Source organism: Callithrix jacchus, chromosome 11 (genome assembly GCF_049354715.1).
Source record: "Callithrix jacchus isolate 240 chromosome 11, calJac240_pri, whole genome shotgun sequence".
Classification (NCBI taxonomy): domain Eukaryota; kingdom Metazoa; phylum Chordata; class Mammalia; order Primates; family Cebidae; genus Callithrix; species Callithrix jacchus.
The window spans coordinates 111,322,885-111,345,866 of NC_133512.1; the positions used below are offsets into that span (position 1 = coordinate 111,322,885).

Consider the following 22,982-nt stretch of genomic DNA (forward strand, 5'->3'; position numbering starts at 1 on the left):
TACAGAAATAAGCTGACCGCATACTTAATTTGTTATCATTATATTGCTAGTGATATTTAGCATACTGAGCTATGCCTGAGAGGAGAAAGCCCAAAAGAACTGCTTTTTTGTTTTCCGTTTTTTCTGTGATTCTGTCTCAAAGAATTTATCTCCTTAGGAAGCCAACTCTAACCATACAACAACAACAACAACAACAACACACACACACACACACACACACACACACACACACGATGGTTATTCAACATTAATTGTAGTGACTCAGCTGCTTCAGACCACTATTCCTGGTTACTTGACTGCATTCTTTTTATTTAAAGGAAGTCAAAATGTTTTATGTCTTATATATAATTGCTATAGAGATTAAAAAGTACTGAAATTCAGTCTGCTAAGAAAATACAGAAAACCCTCTTGTCTGGTAACATTCATGTTTTTGATAAATATATTTTCTGTGCTTTTTCTTAAGCAGCCAGTTAGTAAAACTTGAATACCCCTCTCGTGTGTCAGCATTGTTGAGTCCTCAGGGAAGTGTCGATGGTGCGGAATGTGCTGCTTGAATTAAGAATCAAATGTGTAAGATAGAAGGGCTGAAAGTCAGCCCCTTCCAGCATAAGCAAATTGGTGAGCTTGTAGGCAGAACAAATATTTACTTACATTACTATTTGTTACTTGAATTACTACCGTACCTCCAATAAAATCTAAATAGCTTCAGATATTTTCAAGCACACGTTATGATTATTTGGAACCCCAGAATTCTGTTCCATGTAACATGGACAAGTTGGGTTTCAAAAAAATTTTAGGATTGGTATTCCTCAAAGAACTTAATGGAGCTTTCCTGAATTGTCTTAATTTAAGAAACTACATCATAAATGGCCTACCATAATTATATATCTATAAAATTACCCCTTCTTCAGTTATTTAACTGAAGAAGCAACTGTTGAACTGTTTTGATAGGTTTCACAAATCTCATACACAAGTATGCCCACTGTGTCAGTCGATTGGAGTTACCCATTTAGCTCTTTTAGACGCAGGACATCATTTTCATTTCTGTTAGTGATCTATGCTGTGTGCTGGGGCGCCACACACACAAGTTTAGTTCTCACTTCTGCTTCTTAATAACTCTGTGGGTTTGAGCAAGTTTCTTAATATCTCAGCCTAAGCTTTCTCTTCTGTAACATGGGCCTGTACTTACCACACAGAGTTGATATGAGGATAAAATAATTCACAGTTAGATGACATTTCCTATGTACAACTACAGTTTTGTGGGCTTTGTGAATATTAACTCATTTATTCACCACAGTAATCCTATGCAGTAAGTATATTTTTTATCCATTTTACCATTGGGGAAACAGAGGCACAAAGGGATTTAGGAAATTTGTCCAGCATGACACAACTGGCAAGAAGGGGAATTGGAATTCAAATCCAGTCAGTGCTGCTCTAGAGCCTGTGTCTGTAACCATTACTTATACTGCCTCTCAGTATAGCCAAGTACTCAAATGAGATAATGTGTGTAAGCCCCTTATCAAATGAGATAATGTGTATGTGGCTTGCTGCAATGCCAAGCACATCATGTATTCTCAGGAAGTACTAAGACTGTTTAGGATTGATGTACTTCTCAGAAGAGGAAAGCTTGCCGTATGAATGAGGGTTCCCTGAAGATAGTAAGCCTTATGAAAAGAACTTTGTTTCAAGTGTGGACATACTTTTTCATCTGAAACTTAGGATGTACCCACCTCTTAAGTAATATAACAGCAGCCCAGCGTGGTGGCTCACGCCTGTAATCCCAACACTTTGGGAGGCCGAGGCTGGTGGATCACCTGAGGTAAGGAGTTTGCGAACAGCCTGGCCAACATGGTGAAACCCCATCTCTACTAAAAATAAAAAAAATTAGCAGTGCCTGGTGGTGGGCGTGGTGGCAGGTGCCTGTAATCCCAGCTACACAGTAGACTGTGACAAGAGAATCGCTTGAACCTGGGAAGTGGAGGTTGCAGTGAGCCAAGATCACACCATTGCACTGCAGCCTGAGCAACAAGAGAAAAACTCCATCTCACAAAAAAAATAATAACAAAGTAATAGCTCAGTATCTGAATGTCCTTGAGGAGGAGTAATTTGAAGGCTCATTTGTACTTTAATCCATCCTCTTATTTCCATGATGAATTTTTTTTTTTTTGAAAGAAAGAGAAATGGGGAGAGAGAACAGGAGTCTTGGTCTATTGCCCAGGCTGAAATGCATTCTAAAAAGAGGTATCAAAAACCTCTTTTATGCCAATAATTGTGCTTAACAGCAGAGATAGGAAGGAATAAGGGAAGAAAATAACAAATAGCCAACCAATATTTCATTTAATGAAATGCTATGCAAATGCTGAAGAGTGATTTACTTCCCGTTATGTGGTCACTTTCAAAATAGGTGTAATGTGATACTGAGAAAAATGTATGTTCTGTGGACCTGGGGTGAAGAATTCTATAAATATTCACTGAGTTTACTTGTTCCAGGTCTGAGTTCAAATCATAGATGTCCCTGTTAATTTTCTGTCTCGTTGATCTGTTGAATATTAACAATGTGGTGTCAAAGTCTCCCGCTATTATTTTGCAGGAGTCCAAGTCTCTTTATAAATCATTAAGAACTTGTCTTATGTATCTGGGTGTTCCTATATTGGGTGCATATATATTTATGATCATTAATTCCTGCTGTTGCATTGATCCTTTTACCATTATGTAATGTCCTTCTTTGTTTCTTTTAGTCTTTGTTACTATTAAGGTCTATTTTGTCAGAGATGAAAGTTACAACTCCTGGTTTTTTTTGCTCTCCATTTGATTGGTAAGTCTTCCACCAACCCTTTGTTTTGAGTCTTTGTGTGTCCTTGCTTATGAGATGGATCTGGATACAGTGTACCAATGGGTTTTGACTTTTTATTCAATTTGCCTGTCTGTGTCTTTGATTGGGGCATTTAATCCATTTAAATTCAGGATTAATATTGATATCTGTGAGTTTAATATTGTCGTTTAATGCTAGTTGGCTATTTTGCCCATTGGTTGATATAGATTCTTCATTATGGAGATACTCTTTACCTTTTGGTAAGTTTTTGGGATGACTGATACTGGTTGTTCCTTTGTGTATAGTGCTTCTTTCAGAAGCTCTTGTAAAGCAGGCCTGGTGGTGATGAAATCTCTGAGTGCTTGCTTGTTTGTGAAAAATTTTATTTTTCCTTCATTTATGAAGCTTAATTTGGCTGGATATGAGATTCTGGATTGAAAATTCTTTTCTTTGAGGATATTGAATATTGACCCCCACTCTCTTCTAGTTTGTAGGGTTTCAGCTGAGAGATCTGCTGCGAGTCTGATAGGCTTCCCTTTATGGGTAACTTGACCTTTCTCTCTAGCTGCCCTTAAAATTTTCTCCTTTATTTCAACCCTGGTGAATCTAATAATTATATATCTTGGGGTTGCTCTACTTGAAGAATATCTTTGTGGTGTTCTCTGTATTACCTGGAGTTGAGTATTGTCCCACCTTACTAAGTTAGGAAAGTTTTCCTGAATAATATACTGAAGAATATTTTCCAACTTGGATTCATTCTCTTCATGACATTCAGGTACACCTATCACGTAAATTAGGTCTTTTCACATAGCCCCATATTTCTTGGAGACTTTGCTCATTCCTTTTTACTCTTTCTTCTCTAATCTTTTCTTCTCGTTTCATTTCATTAAGTTGGTCTTTGACCTCTGATATCCTTTCTTCTGCTTGATCAATTCGACTGTCAAAACCTGTGCATACTTTGTGGAGTTCTCATATTATATTCTTCAGTTCCATTAATTCACTTATATTCCTCTCTAGATTGTCTATTCTTGTTAGGATTTCGTCAAACCTTTTTTCAAGGTTCTCAGTTTCTTTACATTGGGCTACAACATGTTCTTTAAACTCACAGAAGTTTCTTATTATCCACCTTCTGAAACCTGATTCTGTTATCGGAACGCACTCATTCTCCATCAGGCCTTGTTCCCTTGTTCATGAGGAACTGTGATCCCCTGTAGAGGGAGAGACATTCTGATTTTGGGTATTCTCAGCCTTTTTACACTGGTTTCTTCCCATCATTGTAAATTTGTCCACCTGTTGTCTTTGTAATCACCAACTTTCAAATTAGGTCTCTGAGTGGATGTCCAACTTGTTGATTCCCAGCACCGGAATCTGAGCAACCTGCGCCAGCTAAAACAGCAGCGTTAAGATTCATGGTGCTTTTCTGCCCAGGAATCTTCAGTCTGGCTTCCTTCTTGAGTCCCTTTTTCAATCAGCTGAATAGGCGACTGTGCCTTCTCGGAGCTCCAAACGTCGACCAAAAGGGGACCCAGTCCCGTTTACTCTGCACCAAGAACTGCCACGCTGGCAACCCATGGGGCTCCTCCACTAGGAATCTCCTGGTCCGTGAGCAACAAAAATTCGTCTGAAAGTGTGGCGTCTTTAATTCTTGCTGAGAATTAAGTTCTCAGCAAGTGCTTTGGTTCATATGACATTCCCCATTGCATAGTTAGCACGTTGTTAGAGAAGCAGTGTGGTGCAGATAGAGGAGAGTGAAGATGAAGTTAGTAAACCTAGATTTAAGGCCTGGTTCTGTAACTTCATAGCTAGTCAGTCACTTAACATTTGAACTCAGCGGGTTTAATAGTATTCAGACCTCAGGATTATTCTGCGAATCAAAGAAGGTAATGGTCTTTCCTATTTTTAGTACTTGCCACATTGATAGATTTGTGAAATATGTAACAGTGGGCAACAGACATTTTCTGTTAAGGGCCAGGTAGTAAATAGTTGGGGTTTTCTGTGCCAAGGGTCTCCATCACAGCCATTGTAATGCAAAAGCAGCCATAAACAACATGTAAATGAATGAGCCTAGCTATGTTTAGGAACATTTTATTTACCAAAACTGTATCTGCCACTTAATAGAAACTCAGGAAAGATTCACAGAATGGACTTGGGAATTAAGGGTCTGAAAAGGTACTATGATGTCAGTGTGCAACAGTAGACATGTCGTATGTGTGCCGTCCCACAGACTTTCGTTTTCTATGAGAGATGCAAATAAGCTGCAGATATCTAAAGGTAGTAAATTCTAAAATCTGGTTGTGTCCCTAACATTTTGGGGGAAAAAGCCATGAGTAAATTTTCAACCAAGAATGCAAGATCTGGAATCAGATGGTAGTCCATGTTTGCTGACTGACCTTGGGCAGGTTTCTTAGCTGAGACTGAGAGCCTGTCTACAAAATGGAGTTAACAATGCCTACTTCAGGGGGCTGCTGTGAGAAAAAGGTAGTCATATATCTGCAGTGTTACATTAAAAACTCAAAACTGCTACAAGAAACGTAAGGGATATAACAATCGCTGTGTTTTGTATTATATGAGACCTTATAGGGTAACCAGAAATTCTCTTTACTCTGTCTCCTGTATCAATATGTAAATTAAGTATGAAATTAAATGTGCTATGAAATCATCCTGCACCAGTAGATAAAATTGCACAGTATGTATAATTATAGGTAGTTGAATAATTTTTTAATGTCACTAAATACCAAATCCATTTTTAGTAGTATCCAAAATTGAATTATATGTGTAAGTTCTATGTTAATGGTAATATTTAAGTATATATTTAAACAGTGTACAGTTTTCAGATTCTGAACATTTTCTCATAGTACCATGGAACTACAAACAGATGTCCCAAATCATGAGATAGTGGAGCTTTTTGTGAGTATAACAGTTTCTCAAAACTGTTCTAAAATGCATATAAATTGTTTCAAAATATTTGACAGTATTCTAATGATATAGTAGTACATACTAGACAAGATAGTATTTTTTTTAAAAAAACTATTTTTCCTTTTAATTTGGACACTCATGTTCAGTAATGGTAAGATTTCTGTTACTGTGACCCATATGTGAATTTTTTTTATTTAATATTTACTGAGTATCTGCTGGCTACCAGGCATCCTAGGTATTAAAGGCACAGGGATGAATATAACAAGACTTTTTCCTTCATGGAGCCCAGCCTAATTTGGGGAATATACCTGTTAACAGTTAATTATAGACTGTGGTAAGTTCCCTAAGAGAGGTGGAGTTTAGCCATGAGTAACAAAAACCCCTACTACCGTGATCTAAACAAGAAAGTCTGAAGATATGCAGTCCAAGGCTAAGTGACTAGCTTCACTGTGTATGTTGTTGATATCCCACATTGGACACCCACCCCCTCCACTGTCCCCAATGCTTATGGTCACAAGATAACTACTGAACCGTAAGGCATTGTGTCTGTTGAGAACAGGAAGAGAGGGAAAGAGCTAACGACTTTGTCTTCCTAAGGCCTCCTAGAAGAGGAATGCCCTCCAGAGGACAGGCCAAAATTAGGTCAGATGGCCACCTGTAGTTTTAAGGGAGTCTCAGGATTTCATTTCTTTTCAACCTCAGTAGTAGAGGAAAGCAAGGAAGAACAGGTTGGAAGAGGGTTGTGTTGGAAGGGGGTTATATCAGACGCTGAGTGAGCTACAGTATTGCCCTTATGATCTCCAGGGCACCAGCTGCCTAGGCAATCCCAGAAGGCTTCACAGAGAACATAACAATTGAATGAGAGGTGATTTGGTGGTTCCACGGAAAAAAACAAAGAATGTCTTTGCTCCTTTACGTCATTCAAAGTCTTCATGAGACATTTAATATAAAATAAAAGGAAGTACACACTGTATTCATTTAAATACTGGGGATATAGTAGTTAACAAGGTAAACAGATCCTCTGCTTTTGGAGACTTCATTTTCTAGAGGGAAGACACAGTAAACAGGAGTACAAATAAATGTAACTTAATTTTAGGTAGTAATAAGTACTGTGGAAAAAAATACCTTTGTAAGGGTAAAAAATACTTTATTTTGGATAGAAAATTTCTTAAGGGTATTCTATTCATTTCTCTTAGAGTAAACAAGACATGGTGATTTCCTTGAAGACTTACCAGCATCAAACCCCAGGGGGTCTGTTGAAGTCTTAGTTAATTGTCCTTACACTAAGCTTTAGCCAGTGCTCAGTCTTGGTTTCTTTCAAATACACACACACACACACACACACACACACACGTATACGTGTATGTATATACATATATATATACATGTATATACTTGTGTGTGTGTGTGTGTGTGTGTGTGTGTGTATAAAATTGAATTTTAGGCTTTTGGGGTACATGTGAAGAACATGCAGAATTGTTGCATAGGTACATACATGGCAATGTGGTTTGCTGCCTTCCTCCCCATCACCCATATCTGGCATTACTCCCCATGTTATCCCTCAACTCCCCACCCCCACCCGACCCTCCCCTAGTTCCCCTCTCACAGACCTCAGTGTGCAATGCTCCCCTTCCTGTGTCCATGTCTTCTCACTGTTCAACACCCACCTATGAGTAAGAACATGTGGTGTTTGATTTTCTGTTCTTGTGTCAGTTTGCTGCGGATGGTTTCCAGGTTCCTCCATGTCCCTACAAAGGACATGAACTCATCGTTTTTTTATGGCTGTGTAGTATTCCATGGTGTATATATGCCACATTTTTCCTGTCCAATCTATCATCAGTGGGCATTTGGGTTGGTTCCAAGTCTTTGCCATTGTAAACAGTGCTGCAGTATTCGTGTGCATGTGTCCTTATAATAGAATGGATTTATAATCCTTCGGATATATACCCAGTAATGGGATTGCTGGGTCAAATGGAATTTCTATTTCTAGGTCCTTGAGGAATCGCCACACTGTCTTCCACAATGGTTGAACTAATTTATACTCCAACCAACAGTGTAAAAGTGTTCCTATTTCTCTACATCCTCTCCAGCATCTGTTGTTTGCAGATTTTTTAATGATCGCCATTCTAACTGCTGTGAGATGGTATCTCAATGTGGTTTTGATTTGCATTTCTCTAATGACCAGTGATGATGAGCATTTTTTCATGTTTGTTGGCCTCCTATATGACTTCTTTTGAAAAGTATGGTTTCTTTCTTATTATAGTTCTGTCAAGCTCTTGTCAGATGTTACTGTTGTTAGTGTGACCCTCTTCAGTAGGCCTTCTCTTCATCTTTCTGTTTGCTGTTTCTGATTTTATTTTGACTGAGAAAGTCTGTGTTTGAAATAGAAATTTCTGAGTGAGGACCCCAGCATGCTTCTGTGGAATGATAAAGGCTTGAACTCTGTAAAGCTGTTGCAATGGTTTTTTAAAGTTTTAGATTTACTTCCACTCAGTTCAGATCAATATAAGGTTGCTGGAATCCTGACCTGATAAGCATCTGTCATAAAACATTAAACCAGAAACATTTCAAATATTCCTTGAATTTAATCCTCAACTGCAGTCTTAGTCCTTTCTCGTTTTGTATTTGATTCTAACTTGCTTTTGTTCCAAAGTGAATTGACTACTCAAAGCCCTGGTTCCTAAAGAAAATTTTCTGAAGTAACTGGTTACATTCCAAGGGGGAAGGGTATGTGTGTGTTTATCTATTTGTATATGTAGATAGGTAAATCCATATGCATATTAAGAGATCAGAATAGTTTGCCCTCCAAAGCCATAGGTTTTGCATCTATGGATTCAACCACAGGTCAAAAATAGATTCAGAAAAATAAATTAATAGCACAACAATTAAAAATAATATAAATTAAAAAGCAATACAGTATAGCAACTAGGTGACCTTTGAACAGTGCAGGGGTTTAGGGTTGCGAACCCCCACACAGTAAAAAATTCTATGTGAATTTTTGATTCCCAAAAAACTAATAGCTTACTGTTGACCGGAAGCATATGCATGATGTAAACAGACAATCAATACATATTTTTGTATGTATTATATAAACTGCATTGCTATAGTAAAGTAAGCTGGAAAAAAGACTACTAAGAAAATCATTACAAAGACAAAATACATTTACTGTTCATTAAGTGGAACTAGGTCACCATAAAGACCTTTATTCTCATTTTCTTTGCTTCGAGTAGCTTGAGGAGGAGGAATTGGGGGCTGGTCTTGCTGTCTCAAAGGAGGAAGAGGTGGAAGGAGGAACAGGAGAGGCAGGCACACTCCATGTAACTTTTATTGGAACAAAAATATGCTTATAGGCCGGGCGCGGTGGCTCAAGCCTGTAATCCCAGCACTTCGGGAGGCCGAGGTGGGTGGATCACAAGGTCAAGAGATCGAGACCATCCTGGTCAACATGGCGAAACACTGTCTCTACTAAAAATACAAAAAAATCAGCTGGGCATGGTGGCGCGTGCCTGTAATCCCAGCTACTCAGGAGGCTCAGGCAGGAGAATTGCTTGAACCCAGGAGGCAGAGGGGCGGTGAGCCGAGATCGCGCCATTGCACTCCAGCCTGGGTAACGAGCGAAACTCCGTCTCAAAAAAAAAAATGAGCTTATAATTGGACCTCTACAGTTCAAACCCATTTCATTAAAGGGTCAGCTGTATTTATATAGCATTTATGTTTTATTAGGTATTACAAGTAATCTATAGATATAAGTATACACAAAGATGTGTGTATGTTATATGCAACTTGTAAGCCATTTTATATAAGAGATTTGGGTATCCAAGAGGGGGTCAGGAACCAATCCCCCTCACACACAGAGGGATGACTATATATATAGTCGACTGTATTATATTTGGTTCCAGATATATATGTGTGTGTGTGTGTGTGTGTGTGTGTGTGTGTTAGATGCATCACTCGTATAGAGACCACCAGGCAGGCTCTGTGTGAGCAACATCGTTGTTTATTCACCCAGGTACAGGTAGGCTGAGTACAAAAAGAGAGTAGGCAGGGGACAATGGCATAGGAGTTGGTTTTATAGGTTGGGACTAGTGGTCAATTAAAGGTGTAATCTATTTTAGGGAAGGGGAGGGTGTCACGGGATGCATGGTCACAAGGGTAGGGGTTATTGGTTGCAAGCAGAGGGATGCAGTAAATTACATAGTTACAGGAGTGGGGGTCCTGAGAAACCCAATGTCTGGGGGAAGCTTCACAAGGTTGAGCAGGAACAATGGTTGCAGGTTGCAGGAGGAGAGCAATTAATTGAGGCAGGAACAAGTTGTTTCACTTCTTTCTGTGGCCACCTCATTACTTGTGGTTACTTCAGATTTTCTGGCTCTTGGGGACCATCCAGAGGTGTACCTGTAGGTCACCAAGGCTGTAATGGCCAGGCTTGACATTGGAGGCCTGACATTATACATATATATGTGTGTATATATCCAATTAGTACTTGAATATATATATTCTAGTGGTCAAAGGTGGTAATCTATTTTGGGGAGGGTGTCACAGGATGCATGGTCACAAAGGTGGGGTGCTATATATATATCCAAATACTAATTTTTGCCTGATTGTATAAATTTTGCATCGAAACAAAGATGCTTGTTGTTCTGACAGTTTATCAATATAAAATTAGCATCTTCAAAACCTTGACAAAAACCTTTTTCAAGATAATGTCAGATAACCTCTATAGGAGTTTGAGTTTCATTCTTAAAACGTTACTAATCCAGTTCTCTTAGCCTATTTGTACATGCTAAGAACTGATCATGTACAGCAGAATAGGCTATCGGAAGTCAAAATTAGATAAAGGTGACAAGCAGGTAAAGATATGTTCTTGTTTCATGTGGGTATAGCTTATCTTTCTAGCTAGATTGTAAATTATTTATGGGTGGAGATAGCATGACTGGAAGTTTTTTTAAACATTCTCCGTGTTTGACCTCATACTATCAAATGACACTTGATTATCTAGAAGTGTGGCATTTGAAGAGCAATAAATTACTTGCAGTACCTTAAAAACGTTTACTCCCTAGAATGACAACCAACCTGTTTGTTTGGGCCACTTTAACTTGGCCGTAGCAACTTTTTCCTCCTTCAGAAAACTTCAGAAAAATAAGCAGAATCGTGCTCTAAATATAGGCAAATATTAGAATAGTTCTGATTCTAATCAGATGTCAGAAATAAAGGGACTTCTATGTTGAAATTACCCGAAAATAAGTGAATATGTTATGTAGTATGCTAGTAGACAGGCAGCCTATTCATGATTGAAATGCTTTGTTGATCTATTCATGGTAGTCTGTCTTTAATGAATAATACTATAATTATTTTATCAACTTCCTTATTATATATGTTTAGTTTCTATTTGTATCAATTTTTTTTTTTTTTTTTTTTGAGACAGAGCCTCACTCTGTCGCCCAGGCTGGAGTACAGTGGCAAAATCTAAGCTCACTGCAACCTCCACCTCCTGGGTTCAAGCGATTCTTCTACCTCAGCCTCCTGAGTAGCTAGAATTACAGATGCCCGCCACCATGCCCGGCTAATTTTTGTGTTTGTAGTAGAGACGGCGTTTTGCCATGTTGGCCAGGCTGGTCTCGAACTCCTGACCTCAGGTAATCTGCCTGCCTCGGCCTCCCAAAGTGTTGAGATTACAGGCGTGAACAGCTGCACCCTGCCTGTATCAATTAACTTAATAAACATTTGTTGATTGCCTCTTTTTGGGCCTGTGCAAGGCCTTGGTATCGCAAAGACTAATAAGCCTTTTTCCTGCTCTCAACATAGTCTGGTAAAAAGGGACAAATAAGTAAAACAGTCAATGCATTGAAGCCTTGTGGTTACTGTGACAGGAGTTATGCAATATGTAAAGAACTGAAGGAAGAAGAGGGCAATTGTGGTCTTGGAAGTCAAGGGGATAGTGTGTTATGAATAAGAACATCATTACAGCTCCAGGTACCACAATTGTAATTTCATAAAGCAGTTGACACTTGAGCTGAATTTTAGAAACTTAGTGTCTAACAGTCCAGTAGAGAATTAGGGCACTATCCCAAGCAGAAGCAGCAATGAGAAAAGTCACAGGGACAAGAAAGAAACCATGATGTATTTGAGTATAGAACATTGTTTGGCATAGCCATAGAGCAGGGTAGAAAGGATTTAGAAAGGCCTATGACTGGAGAGAAAGGTAGGTAGTAAACAGATTATGCTTTTATGTGTCATGTTATTTATCTTTATTTTGTGAGAATGCCATTAAAGGCTTTTAGGTATATGAACAGTATGATCAGACTGGCATTTGAGAAAGAACACTCAAACATATGGATTCTGAATGAGAGTTGTGTAAGAAGTTGGGGGGAAAAAAAAGGAAACCATTGCATCAAACTGTTTATCCCTGAACTGAAAAAGTAATGGCAGCAGTGAAGAACCAAGGACAGATGGGAAATGGTAATAGTGTGGTCTAAAGACTAAGTAAACAATAACTGCATAGTGTCTGCATATCTTTTGGAAATCTTCTGGAATTTGGTAGTGTTCTTCACCTTGTTAGAGAATATTGAAAAGTCAAGTTTATAGGAAAAGATTACAGATTCATTTTAGGAGAGGTTGAATTCAAGGTATTTATGGAACTTAAAAGTGCAGGTAAGTCTCAAAGCCAGTCCTAAGAATGAGGACAATAAAGGTTGGACATGTATAAAATGATTAGGAAGAGCATGTTGAGCAAGTTGTGAAGAGTTTCAAAGACTTGACTCCTGGAGAATACAGCTTATAAAGGACAGCCAGAGAAAGTAAAGGGAGGCAGAAGGAGTTGGTGCAGGAGGGAGAGGCAGGCTAGATAGGAGAAAGTGGAGACAATACTGTCTGAGAGTTAGGGAGAGTTAGACTATAATGGGTTAGCATATATGTTGACTAGACTTAGCATTTAGAGGACATTAGTGACTTATTTCAAAGTATTTTCAGAACAGTATAGGTCAGGTTACAAATTGTCTGCCATGTCTGATTTTTCCTTGTGCTTTAGAAAGAAAACCCCAGGTTGTAGTTGTGCACATGGCAGCCTAGGTAGTCCTGTGTCTTAGCTTTCCTTGCAGTAATTATGGCTATGTGTCTAAGTTTTGGCTGATGGGATTTGCACAAATGATGTGTGTCACTTCCAAATCATTACAAAATATGAAGCCACTTGCTGTGGACTTTTCTCCTTATCTAGACGGCTTGAAGAAGATGTAGGAAAAGTCAGCTCCAGCCATATGGATGAGGAGTGTACCCATGGGAGATCAACAGAATGGAAGGAACCTATGTCCCTAGATAACTTTAAAGGACAGAACCACCCTGCCAGCCTCTGTACACTTAGCACTAAGACTGTTTTATGAGCAAGAAATAAATTAGTTTAATTCATTGTGTTTTAGGTTCTCTCTGTGGTAGCAATTTACTGTAAGAGTAACAAATAGGTTCATGAATTAGTCTGTTCTCACACTGTCTACCTGAGACTCAGTAACCTATGAAGAGGTTTAATCCATTCACAGTCCTCAGGCCGTGTAAGAAGCATGGCTGGGGAGGCCTCTGGAAATCCTGGCAGGAGGCAAAGGGAAAGCAGTCATACCTTCTCATGGTGGCAGGAGAAAGATAGCATGAAAAGGGAGGTGCTACACACTTTTAAGCAACCAGATCTCATGAGAACTCTATCACGAGACAGCACTAGGGAGGTGTGGTGCTAAACCTACACCAGGCGCCACCTCCAACATTGGGAATTACAGTTTGACTTGAGATTTGGGTGGGGACACAAACCATATTAATTCATAAGTTTGTGGGACTGGGGAAAACTCAGGCTTTTGTGAAGATTGCACAGGGTTGCAATATTCGAACAACAGAGAGAAAACTACTAGTCATATTAGTCTGCTAGGTGCCACCATGAGCATTATTTACCTAGAAATAGTTTAAACATCATTTCTTACTTTAACTGTAAGAACTGCTAAAAACACAGTTTTTACAGACCAGAATATAAAAATTAATCTTGACAAAATAGAAAAGCTGGCAAATTAGGAGGTGGCAGGAGTGTTGGGAAGGTTGAGAAAGTAACTTATAAAATTACTTTATGAGAATTGATGGAATAAGAAATACAGGTTTAAATAAATATTACATTTATAAAAACAAAATATTTTAAATATAAGGAATTGAGAAGGTCTGGGAAAGGGAGGTAGTGGTGAGCTAAATAAAGGCTTATCTGTGTAGTGGGAAGTCAGAAAATTAAAGTTATACCTCAAATATCAGCATGAGCATATTATTTAAAGCTATGGAAATAATTGAGAACTAAAAACAATTAAAAATTGGCCCTATCCCTTCCTTGAAGAAACAAATATACTTAAATTCTTCAGTAACTGCATCAAGTACCAAAAATAGTCATTTTATTATTCTTATCTGTGTTGATAAAACTGGTTCATCTTTTTTTTTTAGAGCAACTGGTTTTACTTTATTAAATTTTCTATTTTTTTTTTTTTGAGACAGAGTTTCACTCTTGTTACCCAGGCTGGAGTGCAATGGCACGATCTCGGCTCACTGCAACCTCCGCCTCCTGGGTTCAAGCAATTCTCCTGCCTCATCCTCCTGAGTAGCTGGGATTACAGACATGTGCCACCATGCCCAGCTAATTTTTTTGTATTTTTAGTAGAGACGGGGTTTCACCATGTTGACCAGGATGGTCTTGATCTCTTGACCTCGTGATCCACCCGCCTCGGCCTCCCAAAGTGCTGGGATTACAGGCTTGAGCCACTGCACCCGGCCTTTTTTTTTTTTTTCTTAGACCAAGTCTTGCTTGGTTTCCCAGGCTGGAGTGCAGTGTCACAGTCTCAGCTCACTGCAACCTCCACCTGGATTAAAGTGATTCTCGCACCTCAGCCTCCAGATTAGCTGGGATTACAGGCATGTGCCACCACATGAGGCTAATTTTTGTGTTTTTAGTAGAGATGGGGTTTTACCATGTTGACCAGGCTGGTCTCAAACTCCTGGCCTCAGGTGATCCACCCACCTAGGGCCTTCCAAAGTGCTGGGATTATGGCTGCGAGCCACCTCACATGGCCTTAAATTTATTCTTATATATTTTATCCTTTCTGATGCTATTACAAATGGAATTTAAAAATTACATTTTTAAATTGTGAACCTTTTATCATTTTGAAATGTCCCTCTTTCTCTCTTTGTAATTTTTTTTAATCTTAAGACTTCTTTTGTCTGATATAAATTAGTCACTCTACTTCTCTTATAATTATTTTTATAGAAGTATGTATGTATACATCTTTAGAACAGAAGAGTATAAGGAAACACTAAGATGTTAACAGTTGTATCTAATGTATAGAATGAGTTTTCTGAGAAGTTTGCATCATAATTAGAAAAAAGCAACATATAGATTTTAAAAATATTTTATCAGCTAAATACTTCTGGTTGCAAACAGCAGAGATAAGTCACACGCAGAAAAGGAATTTTTGAAAAGATACTGGCCTAGTTGCAGAATCGACAGGAAAAGCTGGGCACCAGGCTGAGAAGAGATTGAGCTGTGGCAACCTCAGTGCTCTGGGTAGCAGGAATTTCTCAGTGTTTCAGCAAGGTGATGCCCCAGATACAAGCTCAAACTTCTTATATTCTCTCTTTTGATCTCTTCAATCAAGATTCAGAATCTTGGAGAGAGTATTCCACTTGAGTTAAATAAATCTTTGTAATTTGGTGAGGAAAATAAGCATCTTGGTTTTATAATCCTAGGACTATAGAGTAGAGGACATTGGGAATGGTAAAGGGGAACCAAAATACAGTTATAATGAATAAGATCTACAAGTAAAAGAGTGGAATTGGAATGTTCTAACACAAAGGGCCCTGGTTTGATTATTACACATTGTATGCCTATATCAAAACATCACATACCCCATCAATATATACAACTGTTACATACCCATAATAATTAAAACTTTTGAAAACAGTAGGGGACAAATCAATCCCCAAGATGAAATTAGGGTGCTGTCATCAAATGGAGGGAAATAAACTCTGGTAGCCAAAAAGCAACAGAAGTGCACTACAATATGTAACTGTTAATGTAGGATTATAGTTTATAATGCTTGTCATAAAAATAACCATCAAATCTGAGATCCAAGATGGCTGATCGCTAACAGCTCGGGATTGTAGCTCCCAGTGAAAGCGCAGAGAACGAGAGGACGCCACACTTTCAGACGAATTTTTGTCACTCACGGACCAGAAGATTCCCAGTGGAGGGGCCCCACAGGTAGCCAGTGCAACTCTTGTGGCCGGCGCAGCGGTTTTGCCGGCGCCTCAGCGTGGCAGCTCTTTGTGCAGAGTAAACAGGAGGAGATTCCCAGGCAGAAGAGCACCATCAGTCTTATCACTGCTGTTTTGGCCGGTGCAGTGGGTTGCTCGGATTCCAGTGCTGGGAATCAATGAACTGGGCATCCACTCAGAAACCCAACTAGAAAGGCGGTAATTGTAAAGATGACAGATGGATAAATTTATAACAAAGGGAAGAAACCAGCCTAAAAAGGCTGAGAATACCCAAAATCAGAACCCCTCTCCCTTTACAGGGGATTACAGTTCCTCATCAGCAACAGAACAACCCCTGATGGAAAAGGACTGTGTGCTGTTAACAGAAGTAGGCTTCAGAAGGTGGATGATAAGAAACTTCTGGGAGTTAAAAGAACTTGTTCTAACCCAATGTAAAGAAACTAAGAACTTTGGGAAAAGGTTTGACGAAATGCTAACAAGAATAGCCAATATAGAGAGGAATATAAATGAACTAATGGAGTTGAAAAACACAACACAAAAACTTAGCGAAATATGCACAAGTTTGAGTAGCTGAATTGATCAAGCAGAAGAAAGGATATCAGAGGTTGAAGACCTACTTAATGAAATAAAACGAGAAGACAAGAATAGAGAAAAAAAGATAAAAAGGAATGAGCAAAGTCTCCATAAATATGGGACTATATGAAAAGACCTAATTTACATTTGATAGGTGTACCTGAATACAACAAAGAGAATGAATCCAAGCTGGAAAATACTCTTCAGGATATTATTTAGGAAAACTGTATGAATCTAGCAAAGCAGCACAATATTCAACCCCAGGTAATACAGAGAACACCACAAAGATATTCCTCAAGAAGAGCAACCCCAAGGCGCATAATCGTTAGATTCACCAGGGTTGAAACGAAGGAGAAAATACTAAGGGCAGCCAGAGAGAAAGGTCAGGTTACCCACAAAGGGAAGCCTATCAGACTTACAGCAGATCTCTCAGCAGAAACCCTACAAGCCAGAAGAGAGTGGGGGCCGATATTCAGCATCCTTAAAGAACAGAACTTTCAGCCCAGAATTTCATATTCTGCCAAACTAGAAAGGGTAAGGCATCTCTGTAGAGCCCCCATGGATAAAGCTTCACAATTGAAGGAAAAATAAAATCTTTTATGAACAAGCAAGTACTCAGAGATTTTATTACCACCAGGCTGGCTTTACAAGAGCTTCTGAAAGAAGCATTATTCATAGAAAGGAAAAACCAGTATTAGCCTTTCTAAAAATATACCAAAAAGTAAAGAGCATCAACATAAAGAAGAATTTCCATCAACAAATGGGTAAAATAGCCAGTTAATATCAAATGGTAGTAACCCTAAATTTAAGTTGACTAAATCCCCCAATCAAAAGATACAGCCAAAACCTAATGGTATGCTACATCCAGACCCATTTCACATCCAAAGATACACAAAGACTTAAAACAAAGGGATGGAGAAAGATTTACCAACCAAATGGAGAGCAAAAATAAATAAATAAATAAAAAGCAGGAGTTGCAATTCTTGCATCTGATAAAATAGATTTCAAAGCAACAAAGATATAGTGGTAAAAGGATCAATGCAACAATAAGAGCTAACGATCCTAACACCCAGATACATAAGACCCATAAAGAGATTTAGACTCAACGAGACAGAAAATTAATAAGGATATCCAGGACTTGAACTCAGATCCGGAACAAGTAAACTCAATAAATATTTATAGAGCTCTCCACTTTAAATACACAAAATATATATTCTCCACCTTAAATACACAAAATACTGATCGGCCATTATTAATACCCATTTTTAGAATAAAGCTACATTCCCGTTCTCTCTCCCTCTTTTTCTTCCTCTTCCTCTCCTTCACTCCTTTATTTTTCTTACCTTCAAAAAAATAAATAACCCTCAAAATTGAATACAGTTACCCCAGTTATCGCTTAACCATTGTGGTGGGACTCACAACATTGAATTGAAGTTCTCACACACTGACGTCTCTCCCACTGGACCCTGAATTTCATATCTTCCATGAAGCAGTGAAATTCATTTAGAATACGGGAGACTTTTATAATGATACTGAGGAGGACTTTGTAATAATATGACACTTCCTAGAATGTCATCTCCTCCCTGGTTTACCTAAGCATCCTGTACGTCCTTGTCAAGACTCAGCTCAGGCATTTTACCTCATCCTGAAAGGCTTTCTCCCTTACGCCCTCCTGCCACATCCTGTTCTGATGGCAGGCCACTCATTTCTGTTACTGTTCTCTTCCTATGGTGTTGTATTGGTTGAGTTGTCTGACTCACATACCAGCCAGACTGGCAGACTCTGTCTTATTTTTCTTTGATTCTTTATACAGAATGTGCACATTAAACATTCAGTAAGTATTTGTTGAGTGAATGGATGGATTTGCCAAAGAAAGGGTAAGGCATCCCTGTAGAGCCCCGATGGATAAAGGCATGACACATGGCAGGAACAGGTGAGAAATTCTGTAGGATTAGAGCATGGAGAGGTTAACCAGAGAAGAGACTGGTAATTTGACCAGTGTTAGCCTCTAAAGGACCGTATATGCCAAGTTTAAACAATTCTGTAGGCCTGAGGAACAAGCAGAATGTGTGGGATTTGGCAACGGGAGTGGGTCAGAACTCTAAAGACTTGTGTGGTGAGTAAATTCTGGCCAGGGCTAGAGCTGCTGAAGAGGACCCTCAGATGGTAGGACGTTGTCTCTGAGAGTTAAGAGTCAGACCTGGTTTGGGAGCAGAAAAGTGCCTACCATGCACCTAGGCACTTTTCCAGGTGCTGGGAGTACAGTGGTGAATTACTGCTCCCATGGAGCTTTCATCCAGAAAGGGCAGACAAAACAACATACCTGCACAAAAGGGCACATACGCACTCTCAAAACCAGAATGCCATGTTGCAGATAAAATGTTCCAAGACAGCACTCTGCAGGTTAAGTGTTCAGAGCAGTCTGGTGTCTGCACTATTTCCCTACAGTATCACAGGGAACCGTCTTTCAGTCCACCTCTCAGGCATTTACTGCTAAGTTTTTACAAGTAAAATGACCAATACTATGTATGTTCTTGATGTAGATAATACTATGCACTTTACAAAAAGTGTTTCAAATAAGAAAAAAATAATTTGTCACAGGAATACTTTAGCAAAGTGATTTACTTTTTCCCCATTTCATACTGTGCATAGGGATATTATTTTTAAAGCCTAATTAGATAAATATACGATAGAATAAATAAAAACCAGTCATTGCCTATGTTAATTTTATAGCTTACAGTTCTTAGTGCCTGAAAAATAATGAGGCATTTTTATAACATTAATCCATAACTTTGCCAACGTGTTTTTCTGCAGAATAGACTCCACTAGTAAAGGAATTTTTAATTCTTGATGTAAACATTAACCTATGCCATGCGATCTAGTTTTCTCTCCCCTTGAGTTGTGGGCTTAATTAATGATAAGGACCTTTTCCTCTCTTTTCTAGGGTGCTGATAAGACTGTGAAAGGCCCAGATGGACTGACCGCCTTTGAAGCCACTGACAACCAGGCAATCAAAGCTCTTCTCCAGTGATGGATGGACGGACTGATAACTTGGGAAGAATGACTCTCCTGTGGCCTCACACTGCTGCCTGTCTGTCTGTCACTCTCTTATCTGCCAGCTTCTTCAGCTAAATACTTTAAGAGGGTTGAGGGGAGAGAGAAATTCATAACAAATCAGACTACCAGAAAAAAAAAAAAAACATGTTTTGGAGGAGGGGCTAAAGAATCATGATCAGGCTTTTACTGGGATTCCTGATCAAGTAAGCCCCTTTTCCCTTTCTAATAAAATATATACCTTATACCCAAGGGAGAGCAAAGACAAAATACACCAGTAACATTTGACCTTTTCAGCTCCCTAGCTAATATATTAATTAGATTGTGTTGAAGGTCTGATTCTACAAAGGCCAACTCTACATATTTGGTAGCCCTAACTGTGAGCAGTAGCGGCTGCTGTGATGTAAACTTAGGGTGCTGAGATAAGCAATTAGCTCTAGCCTTCTGCCTTAAGAATGCACTCTACTGGGGATTTCCTGGCATAGTTAAGAGCGCTGCCTGTAAGGTTGGTGACCAAATCTTTCCTCGGTGACTTTAAGCTTTATGTGAAAGCTTAGTTAAGGTGCGGAGGGGCACACTCCTAAATTGCTGGATGACTGAACTTTGGATTTTCTCTCCCCTTTCACATGGATTTCATGTCTCTAGATACAACTGACTAGTTTTATTTATAAAATCTAAGTTTTAGAAATCTAAAGGAGAAACCATTCCAGTATGCATATTTTTTTCTCCTCTAGATTCTTACATTTATATCGCATTGAAACACTTTCAAACTCCTGCTGGTAGTAAAAGGGGATTTAAAAATAGAATCATAGCCATAAGCCTGTTAGTATCATATAAAGAGAGAACAGTTATCTTAGTACCTATGGATTTTCTTTATTTGCTGTTTGAATGGATTGACCTCTGTTATGTGTGGAGAATTAAAGAACATTCTTTAGAATGCCTCTCTCAGACCCATCTTGGATGCTGATTACTTATCGCACCAAAGCTATCACTGGGGTGAGATTTACTGTTTGGACAAATTTAGCCCCATCCCTTCAAAAATACACTTGTAACCAGGTTTCCCAGAGTTGTTGATACGCTTCTGCTGAACATATGCCAACCCACCTGCATAATGTTTTTGTTGCTTTTATGAATCACATAAAGTGTGATGACTTCAAAATGTATTCTCTGTTCTTAGAATACAGTGCCCCAAAATGGTGTTCTTATGACCTGCAGATATTTACACATATTTCCAAATATTTATTTCATGAGCAGTACAGCTAATTAACATATAAGCTTAAATTTTATATCATGCATTTGAAATATTAAGATTCCTCTGACTTGCCATCCATATAAGCTTACTAAAAATACTGAGTTTTTTCTTAGCCAAGTCATGCAATAATTGAATGTACCTCAAATTTTTAGAGAGGGGAGGATGGGTTAGGGACTGATATTCAGAATGTGGATAATCATTGAATTGATTTTTAAAGGCAACAGCATTCTACAGCAGGGTTAAACTATTATCAAGAACAGTCACTCTGGTTAATCACAAGTTTTACTGATGAGTTGCTGATTGGTTGGTTGGCATGTGGGTGTGTAGGTGTGTATGGGTGTGTGTGTGTGTGTGTGTGTATTTTTCCCCATGAGCCCTTTTTTTAATCTTGTGGCTTTTTCACTTACAACTAGCCTAACCCTGTAATTTTCCTACATCCGAGAAAACAATCACAAAGTAGTGGTTTAAATACTTTGTTGTGTTTGGCTAACTTTGCTGTCTTAATGCAGCCTATTAGGAGTTGGGTTAAAAGTCAGTAATCAGTACTTTATTACATCACTGAACTAAAATAAGGAGACATCCTCATTGAAAATGGAGGGCACTCTATCAGTCTATAACTATCAACGTAGTGCAACAGGGTGTTTTGATACCTTTGTTTTCACCTCTTGACATAATGCTAAAGGCTTGAATTTTTCTCTTTACATAATTTTCACCTTTACTTTCAAAGTGTTTTGTTGTAGTTGGCTATTGCAGAGAGTGCATTGTCCTATCATTCCTAAACCTGGTCTGCTTTCTCCATTCATGGTATGGAAACTGTGGGATTCTTTGTACAGTTTATCCTGATGTTCCTTGTAATGCAGTAGAGGCTATTTCGCCTTCCCTCTTCTTTCTCAGCCTTTTTGTAAACCCCATAATTATGAAGCGATTGCTTGAGAAAACAACATATAAACATAGAATAGAATAGACTGACCAAGATGGTTCACAGTTTCTTTTTTTAACTAGGTTATTTATAATGTATTTCTGAACCACTTGGCAGACAAATTCACAACACTTAATGTTCATATTTTGAGTAAAGGAAGCTAAAACCATGTTTGCTTTTTGGTACTACATGCATTAGCGAAAAGTTAAGTAAGTTTTGTTCTCCACTGAAGTAATACTTAACATCTCGGAAAAAAGCTTGCATGTTCTGTAGTTTTGTATTGAATCAGTCATTTCATATGCACTATATCAAGTTCAAACAGGTGGCTTACCTGTTTATAGTAGTGTACTAACAAGTTCTCCCTTGCAGCTTCAGACTGGTATCTATAGGCTTATAGTTCAAATACAGCACTTGAATATCCCAAGTAGTTCTTCTACGCATAGCTCACCTTTTTAAACCCAGTTAAGCATGGAGGAGAGGTAGTAGGTAGGTGCAGTGTGTGGAAGCTGCAAACAAGTAGACCTTTTATTCATTGATTTATTTTCCCAAGTAATGGATTTTAAATCTATATGTATCTATTTGATTTTTTTTCTAAAATTTCAATTGAGCTGCTGTTTTCTTCCATGCAATATTGTATACTCAATTGTGTATAGAAGAAGCTGGTGAGAGTGCCCTCCTACATAAATAAGCAATTGCAGTGTTTTGCATGCAAAATATAAAAAATTTAAATTGTCCTGATTCTATTTTGTAAATGGAGAAACAATCATATCTTTCTAAGCAGTAATGGAGGAAGACTAGTGCTTTGTGCATTTTGATATATTTGAGTTCATTTTTTCCACAGTGTCATACTTTTGACACAATTGGGTTTCTCATAAGTATCCTAGTTCATGTACATCCGAATGCTAAATAATATTGTGTTTAAGTTTTGTGTTGCAAGAACAAATGGAATAAACTTGAATTGTGCTACAGCTAATGTGTCAGCAGCATTTTTCTCCCTCAATTATCACTTTTCCTTTTGTAGTCGTCTCTACAACTATACCAGAAGCTTGATTGACTCAGACTTTTAATCTAAATTAATTTATCCCACTTCTAGAAAAAAATGAGTGAGAGGAAAATAAAACAAAGATTTAATGGAAATAAACCTTTCTAGTCTTTGAAAGGATTTGCCTTTGTGT

At 38.5% G+C, this 22,982-nt stretch overlaps 1 protein-coding gene across 2 annotated transcripts in view; it reads left to right on the forward strand.

The window, feature by feature from the left end:
* Positions 1-22,775, forward strand: part of MTPN (myotrophin) — a 60,879-nt gene extending 38,104 nt beyond the window's left edge. For both annotated transcript variants that reach the window (XM_009003005.4, XM_078342122.1), the window contains exon 4: positions 19,527-22,775. In XM_009003005.4, the coding sequence (XP_009001253.1) occupies positions 19,527-19,613 (87 nt within the window). In that variant the 3' untranslated portion in view covers positions 19,614-22,775. The remainder of the gene's footprint in view (positions 1-19,526) is intronic.
* The last annotated feature ends 207 nt before the right edge of the window (positions 22,776-22,982 follow it).